At 44.0% G+C, this 22,793-nt stretch overlaps 2 protein-coding genes across 2 annotated transcripts in view; one reads left to right on the plus strand and one right to left on the minus strand.

Moving 5' to 3' along the window:
* Positions 1-10,612: 10,612 nt before the first annotated feature.
* Positions 10,613-12,572, minus strand: LOC119359373. Its single transcript, XM_037625592.1, has 3 exons — positions 12,136-12,572; positions 11,932-12,039; positions 10,613-11,084 (listed from the first exon to the last, which is right to left on the minus strand). The coding sequence occupies exons 1-3, from the start codon at positions 12,269-12,271 to the stop codon at positions 10,774-10,776; spliced, it is 555 nt and encodes a 184-aa protein (XP_037481489.1). The 5' UTR covers positions 12,272-12,572; the 3' UTR covers positions 10,613-10,773.
* Positions 12,573-16,032: 3,460 nt separating this feature from the next.
* The window catches only part of LOC119354569 (exocyst complex component EXO84B-like), an 8,909-nt gene continuing 2,148 nt past the window's right edge, over positions 16,033-22,793 (plus strand). The window contains exons 1-6 of the mRNA XM_037621286.1: positions 16,033-16,366; positions 17,397-17,494; positions 18,442-19,477; positions 20,752-21,264; positions 21,823-22,011; positions 22,085-22,218. Of these exons, the coding sequence (XP_037477183.1) occupies positions 16,160-16,366; positions 17,397-17,494; positions 18,442-19,477; positions 20,752-21,264; positions 21,823-22,011; positions 22,085-22,218 (2,177 nt within the window). The 5' untranslated portion in view covers positions 16,033-16,159. The remainder of the gene's footprint in view (positions 16,367-17,396; positions 17,495-18,441; positions 19,478-20,751; positions 21,265-21,822; positions 22,012-22,084; positions 22,219-22,793) is intronic.

Consider the following 22,793-nt stretch of genomic DNA (forward strand, 5'->3'; position numbering starts at 1 on the left):
AGCATTTGTCATCATGGCGAAAACGAAAAGGGGAGCCACGGGAACAATAACGAAGCGGTGCCACGGCAACGTTCTGGTTCCGATAACTTGGTTGACATACCGATGCAAAGGAGAAGTGTGCGGAGCGTGCAAAAGATGAACGTTGGGGTGCTCCCGGTTACCGGGTTCCCGCGTGAGGGTGGCAAAGCAAAAGAGGGGCTACGTGTAATGAACAACTCAGACACAAAGCAAACACGGGCATCTCATACACCACACAACATTCGCTCTCGGAAGGTCGTCTCGACGGTTATACCTTCGAAGCGTGCAAACGGGACGGTTCTCGTTCGGTGCCAAGTAGAGGAAGTAGACGTTCTCGGGACATCCCTAGTGGAAGTAGAGGTACTATCGGTCATCGGTGATCAACAGGACGGTAGTGGAAGTAGAGGTACATGACGTTTTGACGAAAATCACAGTGGCGGTAGTTGTACCCATGTTGTCATCGAACTTGATGGAACCAATGTCCTCGAGGGTAGTCGTGGGAAGTAGTCGTACTCGTGAACTTGTCGGATCCACGACGACGGTAGTTGTTCACGGCGCTTGTGACTCGCGGTTCTTCGGGCAACGGTAGTCATACACGTCCGTAGATGTTCAGGGTCGCGACATGGAACTTGACATCCACGGGGTCTTCGAGGGTCGACGGTAGTGGTACTCGGATCATCAGCGACGGTAGTTTTTCTATGCATCGGGCATCAAGGTACTTGTCATTCTTAGTGATTCCGAAGACGGCGGTAGTGGTACACTTTCGAGAAGGGACTTGACGCATCAGAGGTCTTCGGTGCCACGGTACTTGTCGGTCCGGGTCTTGCCATATCCAAAATGGTCGTCGATGGTGGAACTTGGCGCTGTTGTGGTGGACGTTCGGGCACCGTATGTCGTGGTACTTGGCGTTCTCGTCCTTGTCGATCCAAAACAATGCTAACCCCAAAAGGCCTCTGGAGGACAGCAGGAAGGACTAGCGATGTGTGAGCAGTGGCAGGAAGCGGGCACGCTCAAGGGAGAGCAGCAGAGGGCAGCAGAAGCAGACGATGGTGGATCTGGGCAACAGGCACGACGACACTGGGAACCGGGCGGACGCAAGCAGGTCTGGGCGGCGGGTTAGAGGAGGTCGGGCGCTTGTACGCGAGGGGAACACAGGGCAAGGAAAAACAGCAGCGGGGTCGCGATGGGAGGAAGTTGTTGTGGCCGCCGGTGCTCGAGGAGAGGGGAAGGTCGAGTCCGGCGCTGGTCGGCGCTGTGGCGGTGTCCTGCTGGTCGCCGGAGCAAGCGGCGGTGAGGTGCGGCGCTGGGGTGCTCAAAACCGAGCGGGGAGGGCTGCGGGAATGGGACGAGGGCGCGATGCTGCTCGGCAGGTTGGACTCCGCCGGCCGGAGCGACAGTAGGGAGCTCCTGCTCCCATCGAAGACGGCGACGGGAGGAAAGGGAGAGAGGCAACGCGAGGATGGAGGCAGCAGGGGCGATGGAAGAGAGGGGCGCGCGTGAGCTGGGGATCGAGGGGAGAGGCAGGTTCGGTCGTGGGGCTTCTGGCGGCGCTACAGGAGGAGACGAGGGAGAGTGGGGGTTGGGCTAGGGTTAGAGCAGTTAGGTGGGCCGGCTGGATGGGCCTAAGTGGCCGGCTAGGCTGGGGCTAGGGAGGCCGGCCCAATGGAAAGGAGAACAACCAGGACCTGCTGGACTGCCTCTCCTACTCTTCTCTCTTAACCAAAAAGAGAAAAATACAAATAGATAGAAGGGGAAAAAAGAAAGAGAGGGTATGGATGGAATTTGGGCATGGAAGTTAAATTCCCGGACTCACAAGAATGATCTTGATCCAAAAAATATAAATGGGCATGTGTACAAAGTTTGGATTGGAACTCGTTTGAATTAAATTCAAATGAGTTCGAAAAAGAAGTGGGCGTTAGAAAGGTCCCAAAATGTTGAGATTTTTGGTAGACCTCCAGAAAAAGATAAAAGAATTTATGGGCGAAGTTTGAGGAGCAAACTCGAAGCAGAAAAGACATGTGATTATTTGCAAGTGTGTTCATGGGTGATTCCGAAAATGGAATATTCAATATAGCTCCCTAATATCGGGAGGATATGTTTTAAAGAGAATCATCATGTGAATTCCCTCGGTTTAAATGGACCGAAGATCCATGCAATTTATTTAGTTGATCTAAGATGCAAAGATTAATGGCATGATGGCATGATGACATGATGCAAATGCACATGATGCAAAGATGAATGCAATGAACCAAACAAATCACACGACGAAACCCGGAAACCCTGGAAGACATCTGAAGCTCCGGTCTTGGGGCGTTACAACACTCCACCACTACGAGAGGATCTCGTCCCGAGATCTAGAATGGTACCGGAGGGAAAAACGGAAGAGAAAGAGAAGAGGTAAAACTAAGTTGCTTCTTTGACAAACGAGTGAGACCAAAGAACCTTGAAAAGGTTAAGCCATTTTGAGAAAAGAATACAACGGAGATGACAAATTTGAAAACACTCCGTTGGAAAAGAGGGACAAGGAAGAACAACTTCGGGCAGCACTATGATTGAAAAGAAAAAGGAATTGAATAAGAACTTGGTAAGGTGAGAAGATTCTTGATGAAATGACAACACACTGCCTCCGGAACTATTGAATGAATGGAGCAAGGGGTAAGAAAGGTCTCAGACAGCACTCCGGTTGAAAAGAGATGCAAGGCTTGATAAGGTGAAAAGAACTTGAGCAAAAGGCACAACCCTCCGGTTAAATGGATAGGCATGAAAAGAACATGATCTTTGACAAAACGAGATGATGGTTGGAGAAAACAATATCGTGAAGCCTCCAAAAGAAATGAGAGGATGGAAAAGAATAACCGGAGGAGAACACAAGATCTTGGTAGAGCACGCTTACAACAAATGCTAGACCGTAGTTGTTGGGTTATCAACAACGAAATGAATAAACTTGTTGTGGGCTTATGAAAAAAACATCTCAAAACTGAGGTGAAAATTCTGCCACTGACGGATTTCACCGTGAGGATAAAAGAAGAACTTGGATCATTTATAAGCACCATAATTAGCAACAATCCTTAGGAAAAAGCTTTAGGTGAAATATAACCCAAGATAACTCCATGGAAGAAAGTTATGGGTTTAAAATACCTCATTCTTAACAACATGTGAATCATGAAACATGAACTCAAATTATCAAGAATGACATAATACCACCTCCAATAATATGGTAGAAAGAATTGCACTCCGGATTGCAAGAAGAAGAAAGCTTGAACTCCTCTGAAAATAATCTTGATGAACGTTTCGAGAATGGATTAAGTTCTTTATGGACCATCAAGCAGAAATTTCATGAAGAACTCCGGTAAACAAAAGAATGATCAAACGAAAAGAAAGATGAGAAGAGTAAGGTTGAAGCCTTGCAATGATTAGATGAAGCTTTGCGATGAGATAAAGAGAAAACTTGGAACTCCGGAAAATAAAGATGAACAAATGGAAACAAGAGTTTGATGAGCCTCCGGAATAGGGAATTAAACACATGATGAAACAAGAATAAGAATTACATTATGCGTATCCATCACCAATATAAATTGATGACAATCAACGGATTTGGCATATTACTTATTCTCGTAGAAAAGATTAAGATAGATACCGCGCCAACTTGAGAATGCCTTCAACGAAAACACCGGTGGAATCGAAACAATGAATGAATTGATAAGATAACGAAAGAAGAGGAATCTTGCATGAACCACCGTAAGAATTAAAATGAACGAAGAAAAGATAAAGAAAACACCGGGAAGAATTAGCAAGTGAACAAAAATGTTTGCTAGGATTTAGATACAAGAGAACGAAGAGATCAAGAATTGATTAGAGAATATTTGAATGATGCACCGGTAAGATTTGAGAATGATAACTGGAAGCTGACATGAATAATCCAGAATTGATGGACTCCAGATAACAAACTGAGAAGAATCTTGAATTGCTCCGGATAGGTAAAAAGAATTCCCACAATCAAAACAATTATGAGAGGATGGCCTCAAACTAGAATCACGAATCTTTGAGAGAACGGATAAGATTGAAGAGAAACTCTTCTTCGGTCTTCAAGTGTTGAGAATGACAAAGAGAAACACCACCATGAATTGTTTAGACACTCCGGAAGAATCAAAACGAAGAGGTCCAGCCAACGATGAAAAGAATTCGACAGATCTTGGAGAAAAACATAAGACTGATGATAATTCATTCTTACGTCAAACTTCAAAAAGAATTTAGGATAGCTCGAAAAAATAAGAAGAGTCAGGTAACATCCTGGGAAAAGACATGTGGGTTAGGGCCCACTGAAAAGAAACACCGTTGAAATGATTGCTTGAAAAGAGAGATTCCACCGGTTGAATTAAATGGCTTGAATGAGGTGACATCCTTGAAAGATCTAGAACAAAAGCAGAGTGGAAACACGAATCTTCGAGATATCTTGAGCACTCCGGAACAAATGAATAGCGAGAGGTGAATGATAAAGAGGTGCACCGGTAAGAAAAGGTATTTGAAACGAGGAAAAAGGATATGATCCACAAAGCTTGACTTGGATCCACCGGAGAAGAAAAGAATGAGGAATGCTGAACTTGAGGTTCCGTTAGGATCTTCATGAGAATCACCGGATAAGAATATTGATGGAAAAGGATGGAGAGACTTCACAAGAATAAAAGGATACTTGATTAAGAAATCTGGGTCCTTGAAGAGAAAGGGAGTGTGGGCGGGAAAACAAAGGCAGCTTGGAGACGAATGAAACAAACACCGTTGAGAAGACTTGAGTTGATCTTGCGGATGTTGAAATGGTCGGATCCACTTGAAGAGAAACACACCGGTTGAAAAGGATTGACATGACAATCTCGATTATCATGAAGGATTTCTATTCACATCGGAGTATGAGAACACCGTTTAGGAAATGTGTGGAATCAACACTTGACATTGAAGCAACTCGAATACCACATTCTCAAAACAAAACAAAGGATTGGCTTGCAGAATAAGCCGGAACAAACATATGATAGAGATTTCGTTCAAAGTTTTCGTGGTGGGGCCTACACGGGCTCGATCGTACAGCACCATCATGTACAAGGCAGTGCACATGACATACGAAGCGTCTCCGAGTCGGCATAGCCAAGGACTCTTTAAGACACAACGAGACCACTGTAAAATCAACCGTGAATAGGCGGACCACTAGACGTCGAACCCCAATTTCATAGGCAGAACACAAGTAAGGCTTATAGTGGAGCTCGGTGAGGATAGTGGCACAAAAATTTGATGCAAAATGTTAGCAAGAGTCAATAATGTTGAAAGAGATTCACAAATTCGCAAGTGAAACAAGTAGACCAATAGCAATATGTGACACACGGAACCACACACACGGATAGATAAATGGGGTCGTTCAACCAAGGAATGAGTTCAAAATGTGGAATCCATAGAAAATGCTCTTGTTGCACAACTCTAGAGAGACGCTAGCACGATTGCTCAATAGGCAGATACGACACTTGTGCACAACCTATAGGAGACAAAAATGCAAGGACTTCTATCCCAAGTATGCTATGTATATGATGTTCCGGTGGTATGATCCAAGATGATCGGATATGACAATCTAATGTGGTATGATGCTATGGCACTTGCTTACAAGCTTCTTTGCTCTTTCTCTTTTGCTTAAAAGCTTATTCTCTTTTTTTGTACATGGCCACAATGCGAAATGCACAAACCAAGATAGCAATTGGGTATATACGGGAACAATCTTGTGACACAAGGGATGATATGATACCAATATGATATGGTATGTATGCAATGTATGGTGTAGATCACTAATGTGCACAAGTTACGTTGCCGACAATACTCAAATGGCTAGTCTCGATAGGCAAGTGACGCAAAATGGGCTAGGGGTTAACAATGCAATTGCGAGGGAATATGCAATGGAGGGATACCATGATACCAAGATATGGAGGTTACCGTCAAGGGTTTGTCGTTTGTAAGCCACGGACGGATGATGGTGAAGTGGTCAATGTCGATGACGAACTCGAGGCGATGATGAGTGGTGGTGATCTTGATGGAGATACCAAGATGATGGTGGCTCGTCCCTAAGTAGCCGAAACACCTTAGGAAACGGAAAAACCGCGAACTCAACATCTCAAATGTCAAATGGTAGTAGCGGGATGCGGTGATGGTTTTGTGGAAGCTCGATGGAATTGCGGAATGACAGGTAAGGTGCTGGACTATACACGGTGTCGGAGTTGGAAACACGGTCCCTAAGTAGCCGAAACACCTTAGGAGACACAACTCACAACACAAACAAAATTGGGTTAAGTCGAGGTGGTGGAAATGTACGGTGGGCTATGCGGAAGTTATGGTGGTGGTGGTGGTTGATGAAGAAGCAACCGTCCCTAAGTAGCCTAAACACCTTAGGAGCCTCAAATCACAACTCAGACAACCACTAATGCTATGGCGAACAAATTGGGTTAGGTTGCGGAAGTCGGTGGTCGTTATGTGGATGATAAGGTGGAAGCCCTAGGGAAAGATGCCAAAGTTCCAAAAATTTGATGGAGTCAAATGGTGATGGTAGTATTTTTTGTGAAGGGGAATGTCAAGAGCTTTTCAACGAGCTAAAGAACGTAAAAAACGGACTCCAAATGAATTAGTTATGGACAAAACGGTGAAACGGGGATGGCTCAGATGTCAGGGGCCGGACATCCGGGCTCGGGGCCAGAAATCCAGGACCTGATGTCTAGAACCGCGCGCGAATTGTGCTCCAGGAGTCGGATGTTCAGCTTGGGGCCCGGATGTCCGGCCTGAGGCCCGGATGTCTGGCCCGACGATTCCAGATCGGGATTTGGACTTCGAAACTCGATTTGGGGGTGGAAATAGATGATTTTATGGGCAAAATTGTGGAGATTTCGTGGATGGAAAGTGGGGAAACTTGGGGATATGCTAGATCCACTTGAAACCAAGCAAATCCATGGATCAGATCCAACAAAACTTCATCAAACGAACAAATCACAAAAAAATTGGGGGCTATTTTTGGTGGGGATTTTCGAAAACAAAGAGGGGAGGCTCCGAAATCGTGATCAACGTGGCTCATGATACCAAGATGATGTAGGGTGGAACCCTAGATGGCCGATCTTTCATGAAAGGAGCGGATCCCACGAAGAACACAAGGGGGAAAACGAGGGGAATCACGAGGGGAAACACGATAGAAACACTAAAACCAACAAGATATGGTCACACATATGCTAGATCCTCGAAACACAAAGAGATACACGATCCAAATCCAACAAGGGACGATACAAAGGGTAGCCAGTTCTTCTCCGTGAGGAGGTCTTGAATCCACAAGGGGATCTTCCCGTAAAGGGGTCTTGAATCCAAGGTGGATCTTCTCCGAAGAGGGGTCGCGGTCTCTCTCAAGGAGTAGATCCGATATGGATGAGCAAAGCTCTATCTCAAAAATGAGCTAACACAATGCTAACCCTAACTAGAAGGAGGTGGGGGAGTATATATAGTCTAAGCCACGAAGGGGTAAGTGGGAAAGAGGGATACATGGGTCCTTGGCCCGTTCACTGTGTGTAGACAGGCGCCGGATGTCCGGGCTGGGGGCCGGATGTCCGGGGCTTCGTGACGGGACGGATGTCCGGGCTGGCGGGGTCGGTTCCAGACGCATTCGGTGATGGAGGGACCAGATTTCCGGGCTGGAGGGGCAGGATGTCCGGGGCTTCGGGAGGAGCCGGATGTCCGGGCTGTCGGGGTCGCTTTCGGAGCTCTCTGGATAGGAAGGGGCCGGATTTCCGGGGGTAGGGCCCGATGTCTGGGCTGGGGCCGGATGTCCGGGGCCTGTAGCAGCCGGCTCTTCTTCCTTGCCCTTCCTTCGCTCCTGCGCACACTTGGCATTGGTCCTTGGGCTCTCCTTGGTCTCGTCGGGTGTACCTGAGTGTGCACAAGGTCCGCGCTTGAAGTAGCATCCATGTCTTACTTGCGGAAAGGGAAGATTTGAAAAGGAGCGAGTTCACCTTTGTGTCCAATGGCGTATGCTCGAGTGTACATGGGGATGATCGTAGGATGCTCCGCATCAACTAGAATCAACGGCTGTCTATTGGTCTGACGAGTGCTTCTAATTAGCCTACTGATTAGAAGTGTTTCCCTAGGCAAAAGTGTTATAAGCCTAGTATTGTACTTGCTCTAAGTCCCATCCACTCCCTCCAACTCGCCCCAACTAAGAGCATCTACAATCGAACTCCTCAAATTGATCGGGCTGGCACAGAGACCACTGGCCGGACAGGAGAGAGAACACAAAAAGTTGACCCAAACCGGACCCCTCAAAGTCTCCTTAAATGTCCGGGCTGTCCGACAGCCCCTCCATCTCATATATGAGATGACTATGAGGAGTGTCCGGACGTGCCCGGTCAGTGGTCATGCGTCCGCCACATAGGATCGGGCCTACCACAGAGCATCTTTTTTCTTTATTATTTCTTCTCTCTCTCTCTCTCTTGCTGCATGTGATCGGGCATATAAGGAAAAAAGTGAGGTACATGACTGCGTGAACGAAAAAACATGGAGTCAAAATGCACATGCCTGGATGCTGACCTGGCGCGTCCGCGAACGTTTAAGGGGCCAAATTTGTTCAGTTCGGCTATAGATGCCCTAAACACGGTACTCCTTCTTGATCCAAAATAAATGTGGCAGCTTTGAGTTTGCTTCAAATATGGGAAATGTTTCCTGTCAACCCGCGGATCGTTCGTACGCATCAACGGTGTATGCAACCGTCCGATCAACACTTGATCATGCAGTGCACAACACCCTCCATGCCACACTCGTGCTTTGTAACATTGGTTGTGTTGCAAAACGGCCGAGCGCAACATAATTCGTGTTACGAACATACCATCCGTGTGCCACAAGTCCCTCAGACAGACACATGGCCCATATTGCAATAAGACATATGTTACAAAAAAAACTATAACAAAAGCTCTGTTACAGAAAAAAATTTATGTAATAACTTAACCTATATTAGCGAACCAAGCTGTGCTTGGATGGTTAGAGGGACTGTGGTATCCCCAGCCCACCAGGGTTCAAGTACTGGTGCTCGCATTTATTTCTGAATTTATTTCAGAATTTTCGGCGATGCGCATTCAGTGGGAGGAGACGTTCCCTTTGACGACGAGGTGCCTACGGTGACTTTGTAAATTTCAAGATGATATGCCAGCTCAGTCTTTCGAAGGTGCTCATAAGGGTAAGGTGTGCGTGTGTGCGTTCATAGGGATGAGTATATGCGCCTGTATATGAGCGCTTGTGTCTAGAACTTAACCTACATTACAGAAAATTTCTGCAACACGACATGTGTCGCGGAAATTTTCTACAACACGACATGTGTTGCGGAAATTTTCTGCAACACGACATGTGTTGCAATGATAGAAGGTGATGCTTGTCTATTTCCGTTAGATCCAACGACATGTGAGGCGGATCTTTAAAAAAAACTAGATCATTGAAGGCGCGCATTACCGTGGCTGTCTATTTTGATGATAGAATGGTAGCACTCTCTAACAAAGCCTATCATAAATGAGCAGATGCTACATGATCAACTATTCAACTTATGAAGTCACTAGAATTTGGTTGTGCTCATATAACTGCTCACAACTTGCAAAATCTGTGATACATAAGCATACGTGATTAGAGTCAATGATCTTGCATTCTATAGCTAGCACATGCCAGAAAGATCCAACCATCAAAGCAGCAAATTTAACAAAATATGACATCTCTGGATTTATCCAAAGAAAGTGAGACCAACATGTAAATTTTGATAGTAAACTGATTGATTTCTGAGGCCTAAAATCCGTTTTAGACCCATTCAATCGGTTGCAAGTCTATATGTGAAACTATAAAATGGACTGCAAGAGTTGTATGGTAAAATCAGTGTAAATGCAACCTATCCAGATTCACTATCAATTGAATCATGACTTTTACGTAGTACTCCCTCCGTCCGGAAATACTTGTCATCAAAATGGATAAAAGTGGCTGCATCTAGACGTATTTTAGTTCTAGATACATCTCTTTTTATCCATTTTGATGACAAGTATTTTCGGACGGAGGGAGTAGCAGATATGTGCCGGTTGTGCAAGCCATCTCTTATAGTTCTTCTACCATTTAGTATGCGGATGGTAAATATATGTTAGAAAAAATTATTGACTGGTCAATTGATTTTGTTAATCAACACGATGCACTTATCAAGTTGTATAAGCTTCATAGATAGCATCAAGTAAACTGCAAGATGTAGATTAAAATAAGATGCAAAGAAATACTTACCTTTTCAAGATCAGATTGTTCAAATGTCAAGATTTTTGTACAAAGAGAAGTGAATTTTTGAACGTTTGAAAAAACACCAGCTTTCAAAATGCATATGAAGATGTGTGTTTTTTGATCGAGGTGGTCCATAATTCTATACAGCTAGTAATGCATTCAAAGGAGCTTAGTATACTGGAAAAAAGTATTCCAAATAACAGAACCTGTAAAATGACAAACTTGTATGCACAAGTTAGCATGTAATCATTACTGTATAAGCTTTTTCTTAAACAGAGAAAAGCATCAAAGGCGACAAATTCATCCAGCTCAAAAGCATTGTACACTGTACAACATAAAGAAAAACACCCTGGAGATTTACAGAAGAGAGGAGAGAAATTACATGGCATGTTCTATACCTATGAGCTGAACCAAAACAGCTAAAAACGGGTTCAATGGAATGATTCAGAACCTAATGAGCTACATTACGAGCAATACCATTGTTTTCCCTAGAGATGTGAAACACCTGCGGCTGCAATTCTTCGGTGGTCCTGTAGAAATGAGCAAGATGCTTTCTGACCGCCCAAGGAACAATGTCAGCAGTGACGTTCCTAGGTGCCGCCTCCTTGGCAAGGGTGAGATTATCTGTGAGGAAAGTGGGCTGCTAGACCTGGAGGAGCTGGGATATGCTGGCTGCAAGAAGAAGTGCTTGCGCTTCTGCCTGGAGTGGTGAAGAAGTGGCTGGGGTAGATGCTTGAATCTGTTCGTGGCTGTGTTGCCATTAGTTAAACCTGATATTTTTGAGCTTTTGGAAGATACATCAGAGTAGATCTTAGCTCTTGAAAGAATAAGGTCAGTTCTAATGGTGTATCCCTGCTGCCCTCACAATAGCCATTGCTGTGATACACGAGCATAAAAACCAGTTGGTACATCCAAATTCAGATACAAGAAAATCAAGATAGTCAGTAGGCTTTAGTCTGATAGGTCTGATATGGACATCTATATGAACCTAGAACTGGCACATCAAAATGATTTTTTGTATATGCATTCTTACGGAAAAACAGAAACCATTCCCATACTTATTTGGAGAATATACGATGGGTGAATCTGCATAGATCAGTTTAACTTAGAGCATGATCAGATCAACAAATAATTAATTTCAGAACATAATTAACAATTGTTATCCATTGGAGATCGGAAACTGAAGAATTCCCAAATGCGCCTAAACTGAAGAACTCCCCAAATCAAAATGCCAATGCACTCCCCTCACTAAGAGCCAATTCTATGTGGCCAGTGGCATCATGCAATGGCCCTGATTGTACTAATTTCTTGTGTCTTCTGAATTTAATACGGATGAGACGATTTTCATTTGAATGTCGCATTGGGTACTTAGGGAAAAAATTATCCATAGAATTGGACTTCGCTCGTTTATTAGTGTGGGCAAAAGATGTTGAGGCTTCGGCTCCCTCTACGACGGAATGGTTACGTTTTTTGCACATTGTAATACTACTTTTCTAATTCACCTGTTCCATACAGGAGCATGATATGAATACCAGAGGAACATATTATTTAAGCGATTTGCGGCGTAGTAGTAAAATTGACAACAAAAGATGAAAGGATAATGTACAGAGTAATTACATGTCCAAAAGCCATTTGAGGGATGATCAACGGCTGAGCACAAGAATGGACAGTTGGAAGCTGCAGAATCTGCCCAAATCAATTGTGCACACGTAGCATGAACATCACCTGCACATATTTTTGTTGGCAAAGGGTATGAGTATCTTTTCTGTGAGACGATATGAGGACATTGTAATTGTCTGATGCAATTTACAGGTAAAATACCTGAGCATATCGCTGAAGAAGATGTAGATCCTGGAGTAGGGTGTGCATACAAAGCCAGGGAGGGAAGCATTATATGGTACCACTGCCCATATGAAAAGCTTGCAAATTTACCAGCCATGAATGAATAATACGCCATGATTGCGAGCTTCAAGGAGAGAGGAGCAGTTTCCAGCAGAGGACCATAATTGCGAGCTTAAGGAGGGCAGCGTAGTTTCAAGCAGGGGAGGAGCCCGCCATTATCTCCCTCGCCCCCACCTTTCTTCACACGCATTAGCGCATCTTGTTCCTCCGGTCGGGATTCACCGGGGCGCTGCTCCTCTCCTCAGGTCGCTGGGAACCACCGGTAGTCTCGATTCCCTAAGCCTCGATCGGGATTGGGCGGCTGGATGGATCGGGATTGGGCGGCTGGATGGATCGGGATTGGTATTGGGAACGACCGCCAGTCTCGTTCCCCTCCAGCTTCGATCCGATTGGGCAAGCAGATTAGGGTTCGGGAGTGGATGGACCCAACGCGTAGCTCGTAGGCCTCCCTCTTTCGAATGGGCTGCTGGCTCGCGAAGGCGCAATGCACCAGAATCGTCCGTTTTGCCCCGTGGAACAGTAGCCCACAGGATAGATGGGCTAGATTAGCCAGACTGCAAAACAGATCGCTTTTTACATTAAATCTGGGCCAGAAACTATCAGATCGCGAAAACGGACGGTCAAAAACCCAAATCATATAGTACCACTACGCATATGAAAAGCTTGCAAATTTACCAGCCATGAATGAATAATACGCCATGATTGCGAGCTTCAAGGAGAGAGGAGCAGTTTCCAGCAGAGGACCATGATTGCGAGCTTAAGGAGGGCAGAGCAGTTTCAAGCAGGGGAGGAGCCCGCCATTACCTCCCTCGCCCCCACCTTTTTTCACACGCATTAACGCATCCTGTTCCTCCGGTCGGGATTCACCGGGTCGCTGCTCCTCTCCTCAGGTCGCTGGGAACCACCGGTAGTCTCGATTCCCTAAGCCTCGATCGGGATTGGGCGGCTAGATGGATCGGGATTGGGATTGGGAACGACCGGCAGTCTCGTTCCCCTCCAGCTTCGATCCGATTGGGCAAGAGGATTAGGGTTCGGGAGTGGATGGACCCAACGCGTAGCTCGTAGGCCTCCCTCCTTCGAATGGGTTGCTGGCTCGCGAAGGCCCAATGCACCAGAATTGTCCGTTTTGGCCCGTGGAATAGCAGCCCACATGATAGACGGGCTAGATTAGCCAGACTGCAAAACAAATCGCTTTTTACATGAAATTTGACGGCCAGAAACTATCAGATCGCGAAAACGGACGGTCAAAAACTCAAATCACCGTCAGAGCAGGAATTAGGTGCGGTTACACTGTCCTTAACTAGATGATACCCCGCGCGTTGCTGCGGGACTTTGTGCTTTCCATAAGAAGATTCAAAGAAAAACATATCTGGTATGAATGAATAGAAGATACAACTTGAAATGTTGAACAAAACATTTACATTCTAAATATTGGTTTTGGAGATCCAATGGAATATTTGATATTTACATTTGAAATGTTGAACAAATATATTTCTGCACAAACATAAAGAAAATTATCACTAACGTGCACCAATTCCTCTCCCAAGTAACCATGTTGGATTTTAAGAGCATTGAAGTAATTCTAGTACACTTGGTTAGCCTATGGCCAATTCAAATGAGATATTTGTTCACCTACAAAAAACTTAAAAGTTGTGTGGCCAAATCTTAACAACTGGAAAAATAAAGTATGGGCATATGATAGTACAGGTGAAATACACGTGAGAAGTTAGCTCAGATATATGTTTCAAAAATCCAGAGAGTCATCATGAATAGCATATATCGATATAGTTCTGTTAATTGCTAAGGAGGCAGTATGTTGTACAGATTTTTTTTTATTTGCACCGGCATGATAATTTTTTTCAAAGACTTATACTTGTAGGTTGTACCTTGTCTAAAAATTCCATACTCATTTGATTTTGCATTGTTCATTCGCGGCAAAGCAACAATTAGAAGTTGTGTTGTACTTGGACTTATTGATTCTTCAAAGAAACTAAAATGGGAGAATAGACTATTCATATTTACTCGGAATATTTTGGTTCATAGCGACTCCATTAAGATCGCCAATGAGTGGAAGCTGCAAGATCTCCCGCGAAAGCGAGACACGACAGTGAGGCAACATGTTTACGACAACTGGAAGGGAAGATTTAAACATGAAGTGTGTACGACATCCTATAGAGCCAGCCTTTCATGTACCACAACCATCCATGTTTCATTGTTCTGATGTAGGAAATTAGATAGCACAATTTTACAATAATCTAGAAGAACAACCAATAAACGTGTATCAATGGGATGGCAAATAATGCAAACATTCATTCTCTGCAAACATAATCACATTAGGTATACACGCAAAAAAAAACATTAGGTATGGGAAAAATAATAAATAAAATTATATAGGGTAACCTCACAGTAATTAGCAATATAGTGTACTAACAGGCAGTGAGAACTCAAAATTTCTCTGAGCACTATTAACTTGTATGATAGTAACATACATGAAGGGAACAAATAAATAGCACAGCAAGGCTAATTTGAGCAATATAATCAGGGATTAAGGTAATATATATAGTACCTGCTGATATGTCTCCTAATAAATTCGCCCTGTCCCAAAGCAAATGTACTCATGTGTTCATGTTTCTGTGAAACTCATGTATCATGGTAACTCTGCAGTATCACTTATAGGATCAGTATATAAGAAGTATAGAGATCAGTGAGAAAATGTGTTGATTAATGTCACAAAGAAAATTTTCAATTGTCAGCCCATAGTATGCTTCAAATCTGGCCCGCCTCTGATCTTCAGAGTCACATAATATAACCGCCATGGCTACAACTCTATGTAATCAGAGATTTCAGCAGAACACAACCTTGAAAAAAGCATTACTCAGAAGAAAAAAGAGCTTTGCCTGAGAAGAAACGGGACACCGTCGTGGGCTCCTCCAGATCGCTGTCTTCAGATCAAGGAAGAAGGAGCAGTCTAGTCAATGGGGAAGGGTGGGGTCCCTAACACATGCGACGCTCGCCGCTGTTAGGGTGTACGGCGAGCGCTGCTCCGTGGGCGTGAGGGAGGAGGGTGGGAGCCGTGCCCGGTGGCACGCCGAAGGAGGTTGGCCGGCTGCGGGAGATCGAAACACGATGCACAGATCGATGCTAGAGGAGGTGGATCCACGGCTGAAGATGGGTGAGGCTGTTGACGGTGTCACGCGGCATGCAGCTGGGTTGGCGGCGGGTGTTTGGGAATGTTGCTAGGGGTGGAACGCGGCATGATTGGGGCAAGTGGAGCGCGCAGGAGCTTGGTCGAGGGCAGTACTGACGGTCAGGTGGCTGGCGACGACGCGCTCGTCGCCGGCGGCAACCTGCGTGGTTCAAACTCGTAGGTGGTGGTGGGTGATGCTCCTGGGGTGGATGACTGGTGCAACAGTTATCTAGACCAGACAGTGGTTGATGTGCTTCCAATCGTTGTGGTGAAGAGGGAAGTTTCTGCTAGTCATGCATTTATTCGATGGTGAAGATGAATGGAAATTTGTGATGGAAATAAATGGGTAGAGGATTTAATTGGGAGATTATTGGGCGGTTGGAGAGGCAGAAGAGGGATTGTTGAGAGAGATAGAATAACCGAGAGATTGTTTGACATCTATTCTCATATGTAACTGAAGTGGTGACATGGTAATGCTGAGGTAGACTATCTGCATGTTAAGAGAATGACTTGTAGTGGGGAGCAACTTCTTAAGAATGTAAGATTCGACCGTTTGACTCTTTGCAGCGACTTTAATGTTCGTTGGTTCATTGTCCACCTAAAAGACCATTTTTATATTTGTTGGATGCTATAAGAAATACCCCAGCCCTCACCCCAAAAAACGACGACAGCCAGGACGCGGCGATCTTGGAGAAGGCGTCCCTTCCCCGCCTCAAATCCGCCACCGCCCTACCGTCGGAGGCTTCTGGATCTCGGATGGCGTCGGCGAAGTCGTCACGGTCGAGGCCGGCCGGCCACTCGGGGGTGTTCCCGGTGGGCGCGGCGGCGACGGGGGTTGGTGGTGGTGGAGGCGGCGGCGGCGACGGCGGGGTGCAGCTCGCCGACAAGCTCAAGATCTTCAAGACCGACAACTTCGACCCCGACGCCTACGTGCAGTCCAAGTGCCAGACCATGAACGAGAAGGTGAGCGAGCTGTCTCCGATCTGTCGCCAGGGTTAGGCATGCGCTCGGCCCGTCTCCGTTTGTGTTTGCCGACTCTGGACCGCGGATGGTGTGATTTGGGTGGTGGGAAAGAGTTTGCGGCGTTCTGTTTCCAGGACGAGCCTGTGATCGTGGTTCGTATGGAGGTACGGGAAATGCGATTTGGGGCCTCGATCAGTGTTCACATTCAGGTCAATTCATTACGGGGGTATTGGCACTATCAACTTCTCCTTTATTGTGTCTGCATTATCGGGTCATGCTATGTACATGGAAAATTCTGGCTGTGGGGATGTGAGTGTGAGAAGATTGTGGTTGCAATGTACTCCCTCGGTAAAGAAATATAAGAGCGTTTAGATCACTACTTTAGTGGAATTGTTCCGACGATAGGTGTGAATGCTTTACTTTAGCTGGAGGTTAAACTTGATTCCTTGGTGATATAAAAAGGACGCTGTTTTAGCTGTATTATATATCGGAACTGAAAACTAGGCATGCTCTGGACAACTGAAAAGTAATCTGCAACATGGCGTGCATGCATTATTAGAAGGATTTGGAAATGCTTGGAGTTCAGGTTTGAACATGCTGCCATTCTGGTTAATGCAATTATACTGCGTGTATTGCTTGTGTTTTTCTACCAGGATAACAAGATTCACAACCACTTCACTGAAGTATATCTAAATATGTCGTATTGCATTACAATGTAGGCTGCTGGTGCAGTTTTTGTTTTCACAAAAAAACTGCATTCTCACCTCGGTTAAAATACTCACTTCGCGTCCATACTTCAATTGTTCTCGTTTAACAGCTGAAACTTCTGCATTTGCTTGCAAATTTGCACAACCATTTCACGGGAATATTTTGCAAGTCCTTAATTATCTATTTTCCTTCTCTTTTGAGCTTGTTATTGGTTATATTCCTTAGGCTTGACTTCCTTCAACATTATTGAAACTGTACCAGAGCTATGAGTACGTGTTAAAATGCACAACGAAAATAGCTGAGCAAATCAACTTCATTACAGGAAATAAGACATTTGTGCTCCTATCTGCAAGATCTAAAGAAGGCTTCAGCTGAAGAAATGCGCAGAAGTGTTTATGCAAATTATGCTGCATTCATCAGGTCTGGCTGTAGCCCCATGAGTGCAATTTCATTTGGTGCCTTTATCCATTTGTCACCTTTGTGCTAGAAATGAACCCCACCAATCATGATGAGTTGATGTCACATTACAGGAGTGGTATAGTTTATTTATTGTTGCCAATAAAGTTTTCTACTCTCGTTAAATTTTGTATGACACATCATGATAGTGGTATTTTCTAATTACTGATGCCAATGTTTCCACCCACGCTGTCATGTGCTGCATCAGTACCACAGGAAGAACAACTTAAGGCATTTTGGTCCTTCAATAATCAATATAACGCCACTGATATCTTTGTATGAAACTTCCTGCATTAATAAAAATTGCTTATGCGGAGGCATTTGCCTATTTTAGTTTTACCGTCTCAGGCTGGGTTGCATTAATAAAAATTGCTTATGCGGAAACATTGCCTATTTTAGTTTTACCGTAGCAGATTCTTCGTTATGAGAAATTTCATTAAACCTTCTGGGATGGCTACGATATGCAAATAACATTTAGGTAAAAAAGTTCCTAACTTGTTAGTTGAGTAGTAAGTGGATGGTTGGAAAATTGTTTGATAAACACGTAGCATACAATTACTCAATCACACTTAATATAGCCAGTTAGTTCCTCTTTTTTACATATGCATCCTTTGTGTTTGAAAAATAAATGCTGTAGAGTGCTGGCTATCATGTATTTCGTTTTGTTTCTGTCCTCATCAGAAAAGTCCATTCTCTTGCAGTCAAGAGTTCCACTACATGTGTCTTTATGTAGTGGTATCATTTTCTTCATGGTGCATAGTTGATGTGCAAAGCGTCTAATTTGTGGCATGTGAGACCATAATTTGCATGCGTGACTTTGTTTTAAAATAATTACTTCCATTTATTTCTGTTCTTCCTGTTACTACATTATTTCCTCACTAATATTTGATAACTGATCTCCTGGTCATCAGAACATCGAAGGAGATATCCGACCTTGAAGGCGAGCTCTTGTCAATTAGAAATTTACTCAATACACAGGCGGCTTTAATCCATGGTCTATCTGAAGGAGTTCAGATAGATTCCCTGACTTCGGGTACTGAAGGTTCTACAGAAGAGGACATATCCAATGTTGAAGGCCAGGAGCCTTCAGAAATACAGAAATGGTCTGCAGATTTCCCTGACATGCTTGATGTTTTGCTAGCTGAGAGAAGAGTGGATGAAGCGCTAGATGCACTAGATGAAGCGGAGCGAGTTGCTGCAGACCGGACACAAACTCTAACTACAGCTGAAATTTCGGCTTTGAGAAGTGCCGTCTCTGATAATCGTCAAAAGCTGGCAGACCAGCTTGCTGAAGCTGCCTGTCAGTCTTCTACTCGTGGCATTGAGCTCCGTGCTGCCGCTTCTGCTCTCAAAAGGCTTGGTGATGGCCCTCGAGCTCACAGTCTATTACTCAGTGCACATAATCAAAGGCTTCAATGTAATTTGCAAACAATACATCCGTCAAGCACCTCATATGGTGGGGCATATACTGCTGCACTTGCTCAGCAAGTTTTTTCAGTTGTAGCTCAGGCGCTCAGTGATTCTGTGGAAGTTTTTGGCGATGAGTCATGTTATGCATCTGAGCTGGTTACATGGGCTACACAGCAGGTTTTGTCCTTTGCACTCCTGGTAAAGAGGCATGTGTTGTCTTCTTGTGCAGCCGCTGGAGGCTTGAGAGCAGCTGCAGAATGTGTTCAAATATCAATTGGCCATTGTTCCTTGCTGGAAGCTCGTGGTCTATCTGTTTCTGCTGTCCTCCTGAAGCAGTTCAAGCCCAGTCTTGAGCAAGCATTAGATGCTAACTTGAGGAGAATCGAAGAGAGTACTGCTGCACTTGCTGCAGCAGATAACTGGACACTCACTTATCCCCCAAATGGTATTCACCCATTAGCTAGATCTTCTGTTGCTAATTTGGCACTTCAACCAAAGCTCTCGAGCAGTGCACATCGTTTCAATTCTATGGTTCAGGTAACGATTGATCCATTTTGTTTGAGCAAAATGAACGAATCTTTCCTTCTTGCTGTTTTCATCAAAATGGTAGTGACCTATCCATCTTGGCATGCTTGGTACTACACAACAAATAGCCACAACCCCTTTTTGTGTGTGTGGAGTTGCGACCTCAGTTAACATTTGTTTTGAGCGATTGAATTTCTGTTCGCACAAAGATGTACTCCCTCCGTCCCAAAATAAGTGTACAACTTTGTACAACCAGTTGTACAAAGTTGTACGCTTATTTTGGGACGGAGGGAGTAGTTCTAGTAGTCACTATATGGGTATCTCAACTACGAGGTCTTCAACCTAGTCGAGTCGAGTCCCCACCAACTTAGGTGACTAGTCACGAGAGCAGAGCAGGGGTTGAAATAGAGAAGAGAAGAGCAGGAGATACCCAGGGTAGGGGATGGGTAGGGAAACAGGAGGGAGTACCTGAGTATTGGCCAGGAGAGGTGTCGTTATGTAGGGAAGGCGGAAATCTGAGTTGGTGGCTTGTCTTGGAGCTGGTGGCGGTAGCTGTGGATTGTCCAGATTAGGAGGTGCAGCAGAAGGTCCCTGGAGGATCACCGTAGGCAAGTTGTTGAACGTAGTTGGTTGGCCTGACAAGCTAGGTGATTAGTTACCAACTAGCCATAGGCTTGAAAAACTGCTCGACTAGCCTATGAAATAGCTGAATTATAAATGTTACAGGAGACCCTGTCAAGTGCATTTATTTATTTTTGTTTGCTTTAAGTGAAGTATTGCGTTTCCATAGTACATTGATACCAAAGTAGGTGTTTCATGGGTCATATAATTAAAATTTATTAATGTGGCCTTTGAAGTTCAAAGACATGAGAATATTTAATTGTTTATCCTTTTTTCCTTCCTTATATTCTTTAGACTAGCTACAACACATTATATTAATACAGTAGGATTGCAGTCATTCGGGCGGTTGAAAAGATCAAAGAGCTTCCCAACGAAATTCAAATCATATAATGTCTTGCAGAAGCTGGAAGCATATAATATCAACTACAGTAATACTAAAGTCCCAGCCTGCGATAGCTAGAATTGTTTAATTCTAGTTGGCTTCCCTGGTATATTGGTTAGTCACGCTTAAACATCATCACATATGCATATAAGAGATCTTGTGATACATACTGCTTCCATTGCACTCGGTTCCTTTGATAGCGGTGACTATCTTGTATCATTGTCCTTTCAAGTATTGTGTATGACTATATGCAGTATGTGTTGATAATACCTGGAAATTTCAGGACTACTTTGAGGATGTCACACCACTCCTTAGCTTGCAGTTAGGGGGTTCAACAATGGATGGGATTGCAAAAAATTTCAGCTTGTACATCAATCTGCTCATAAGTGCATTACCTGGATCAATGGATGACGAAGCTAACATAGATGGTTTAGGCAATAAGATTATTAGAATGGCAGAGACTGAGGAACAGCAGTTGGCTTTATTAGCCAATGCATCTTTACTTGCTGAGGAATTGCTACCTAGAGCAGCTATGAAGCTGTCATCTATAAACCAGTCCAGCATGGATGATTTGCGTAAAAGAGGACCAGATAAGCAAAACCGTGTGCCCGAGCTACGAGAATGGAAAAGGAAATTACAACGCATGGTGGACAGGTTGAGAGATAGTTTCTGCAGGCAGCATGCTCTTGAACTAATATTTACAGATGAAGGTGATACCCATCTCAGTGCAGAAATGTATATTAGTATGGATAATACTGTTGAAGAGCCAGAGTGGGTCCCATCTCCAATTTTCCAGGTATTTACAAGCTGCAACTATTTATTGTCTCTTGAGAACTTAAACCCAAGTGCGTATGCCATTTGTGTTATTTATGTTGATCCCTGAACCTTACCTTTGTTTTGCAAATCCTTTAGCTTTTAGGGATAACAGTGCCTCAGGCAGTCAGTGATACGTTGAAATAATTGTTATCTCATTGTTTGTGCAGTTGGTCATGTTAGTTCTTTATATGTATTTTTTGTTTATCATTCTATCATGAATTGGTGATTTATAGAACTGGAGGACAGTTATAACTAAAATTAACTGATGACATGGAATGGATGATCCAGGGGTTGCAAGTGACTAGAGTAAATGAAACATATAGACAATTTTGAAAAAAGGCACGTTTATTGTGATATTCCAAGCACATTGTTATAAATCGTGTCAATATGTTAGCTTTCATCATCTTAGTCCTTTGTATTCAATGTACTCTCGTACAGTTTAGAATGCAGCAACTTGTCAAACATAATTATCTTTCTTTGCATGGAGCAAGCTTGTTCCAAAACAATATGGTCTAATCTTATGTGCTGTTCATTGCAGGAACTGTATGCAAAGCTAAATAGGATGGCAGGCGTTGCTGCAGATATGTTTGTTGGTAGAGAAAGATTTGCTACTTTGCTAATGATGCGGCTCACTGAGACAGTTATCCTTTGGCTCTCGGAGGATCAGGCCTTCTGGGAAGAGATCGAGCAGGGACCAAAGCCTTTGGGCCCCCTTGGTCTTCAGCAGGTAAATTCATTACTTATTTATCTTATTTTTAGGTGCAACTCTTGTTTCACAATTTTTTTTCCTTTGTTTGCAGTTCTACCTGGATATGCAATTTGTCATCATCTTCGGACAAGGTCGATTTTTGTCTAGACATGTGCATCAAGTCATATTGGATATCATTGATAGAGCAATGGGTGCCTTTTCTGCTACCGGAATGAATCCTGATAGGTACTATGCTTGACTTCTATTTGTACTTCTATTGGTTCAGACCTCAGTATTCTGGATCTGCTAATTTCAGCCAAAAAGCATAATTATCAACTGCAGTTGCTTAGGATCGTTGGTGATGCACGCAAATATGTTATCCAAATACTAACCGAGGAGAAATATTTAAGCTATGTCATGTCTACTTAGTTTGCTTGGACAGCCAAGCAAATTTTCCTAGCAAAGCTGCCGGCTGCTAAGATTCTCTAAACAGTAATACATCTGGCATAGAGTTAGTTACACTATAGAATCTCTTGTGCCACCACCACTGCTGCCTCCTCAAATTATCTAGAAATATTCAAAGAATATGATAGCTCCATGTTTGGTTGAGGGATATGTTATGGTGGCAATGTCCTTTGAAATCACGGGGCTGTAGCTCCAGTGAACCTAGCTGTTTTATTCATTCCTTCTCTCATTGGGACCTGCATGCAATCAAGGAGCTGCGGTGCATCGTGGCATGTTCTTTATACATCAGTTTATATGTCCAAAAATGCTAGACCTACGAAAAGGCCTACGAAAACTTACGTAACTTTCCATCTCTA

Source organism: Triticum dicoccoides, chromosome 2A (assembly GCF_002162155.2).
Source record: "Triticum dicoccoides isolate Atlit2015 ecotype Zavitan chromosome 2A, WEW_v2.0, whole genome shotgun sequence".
In the NCBI taxonomy this organism is placed as follows: Eukaryota; Viridiplantae; Streptophyta; class Magnoliopsida; order Poales; family Poaceae; genus Triticum; species Triticum dicoccoides.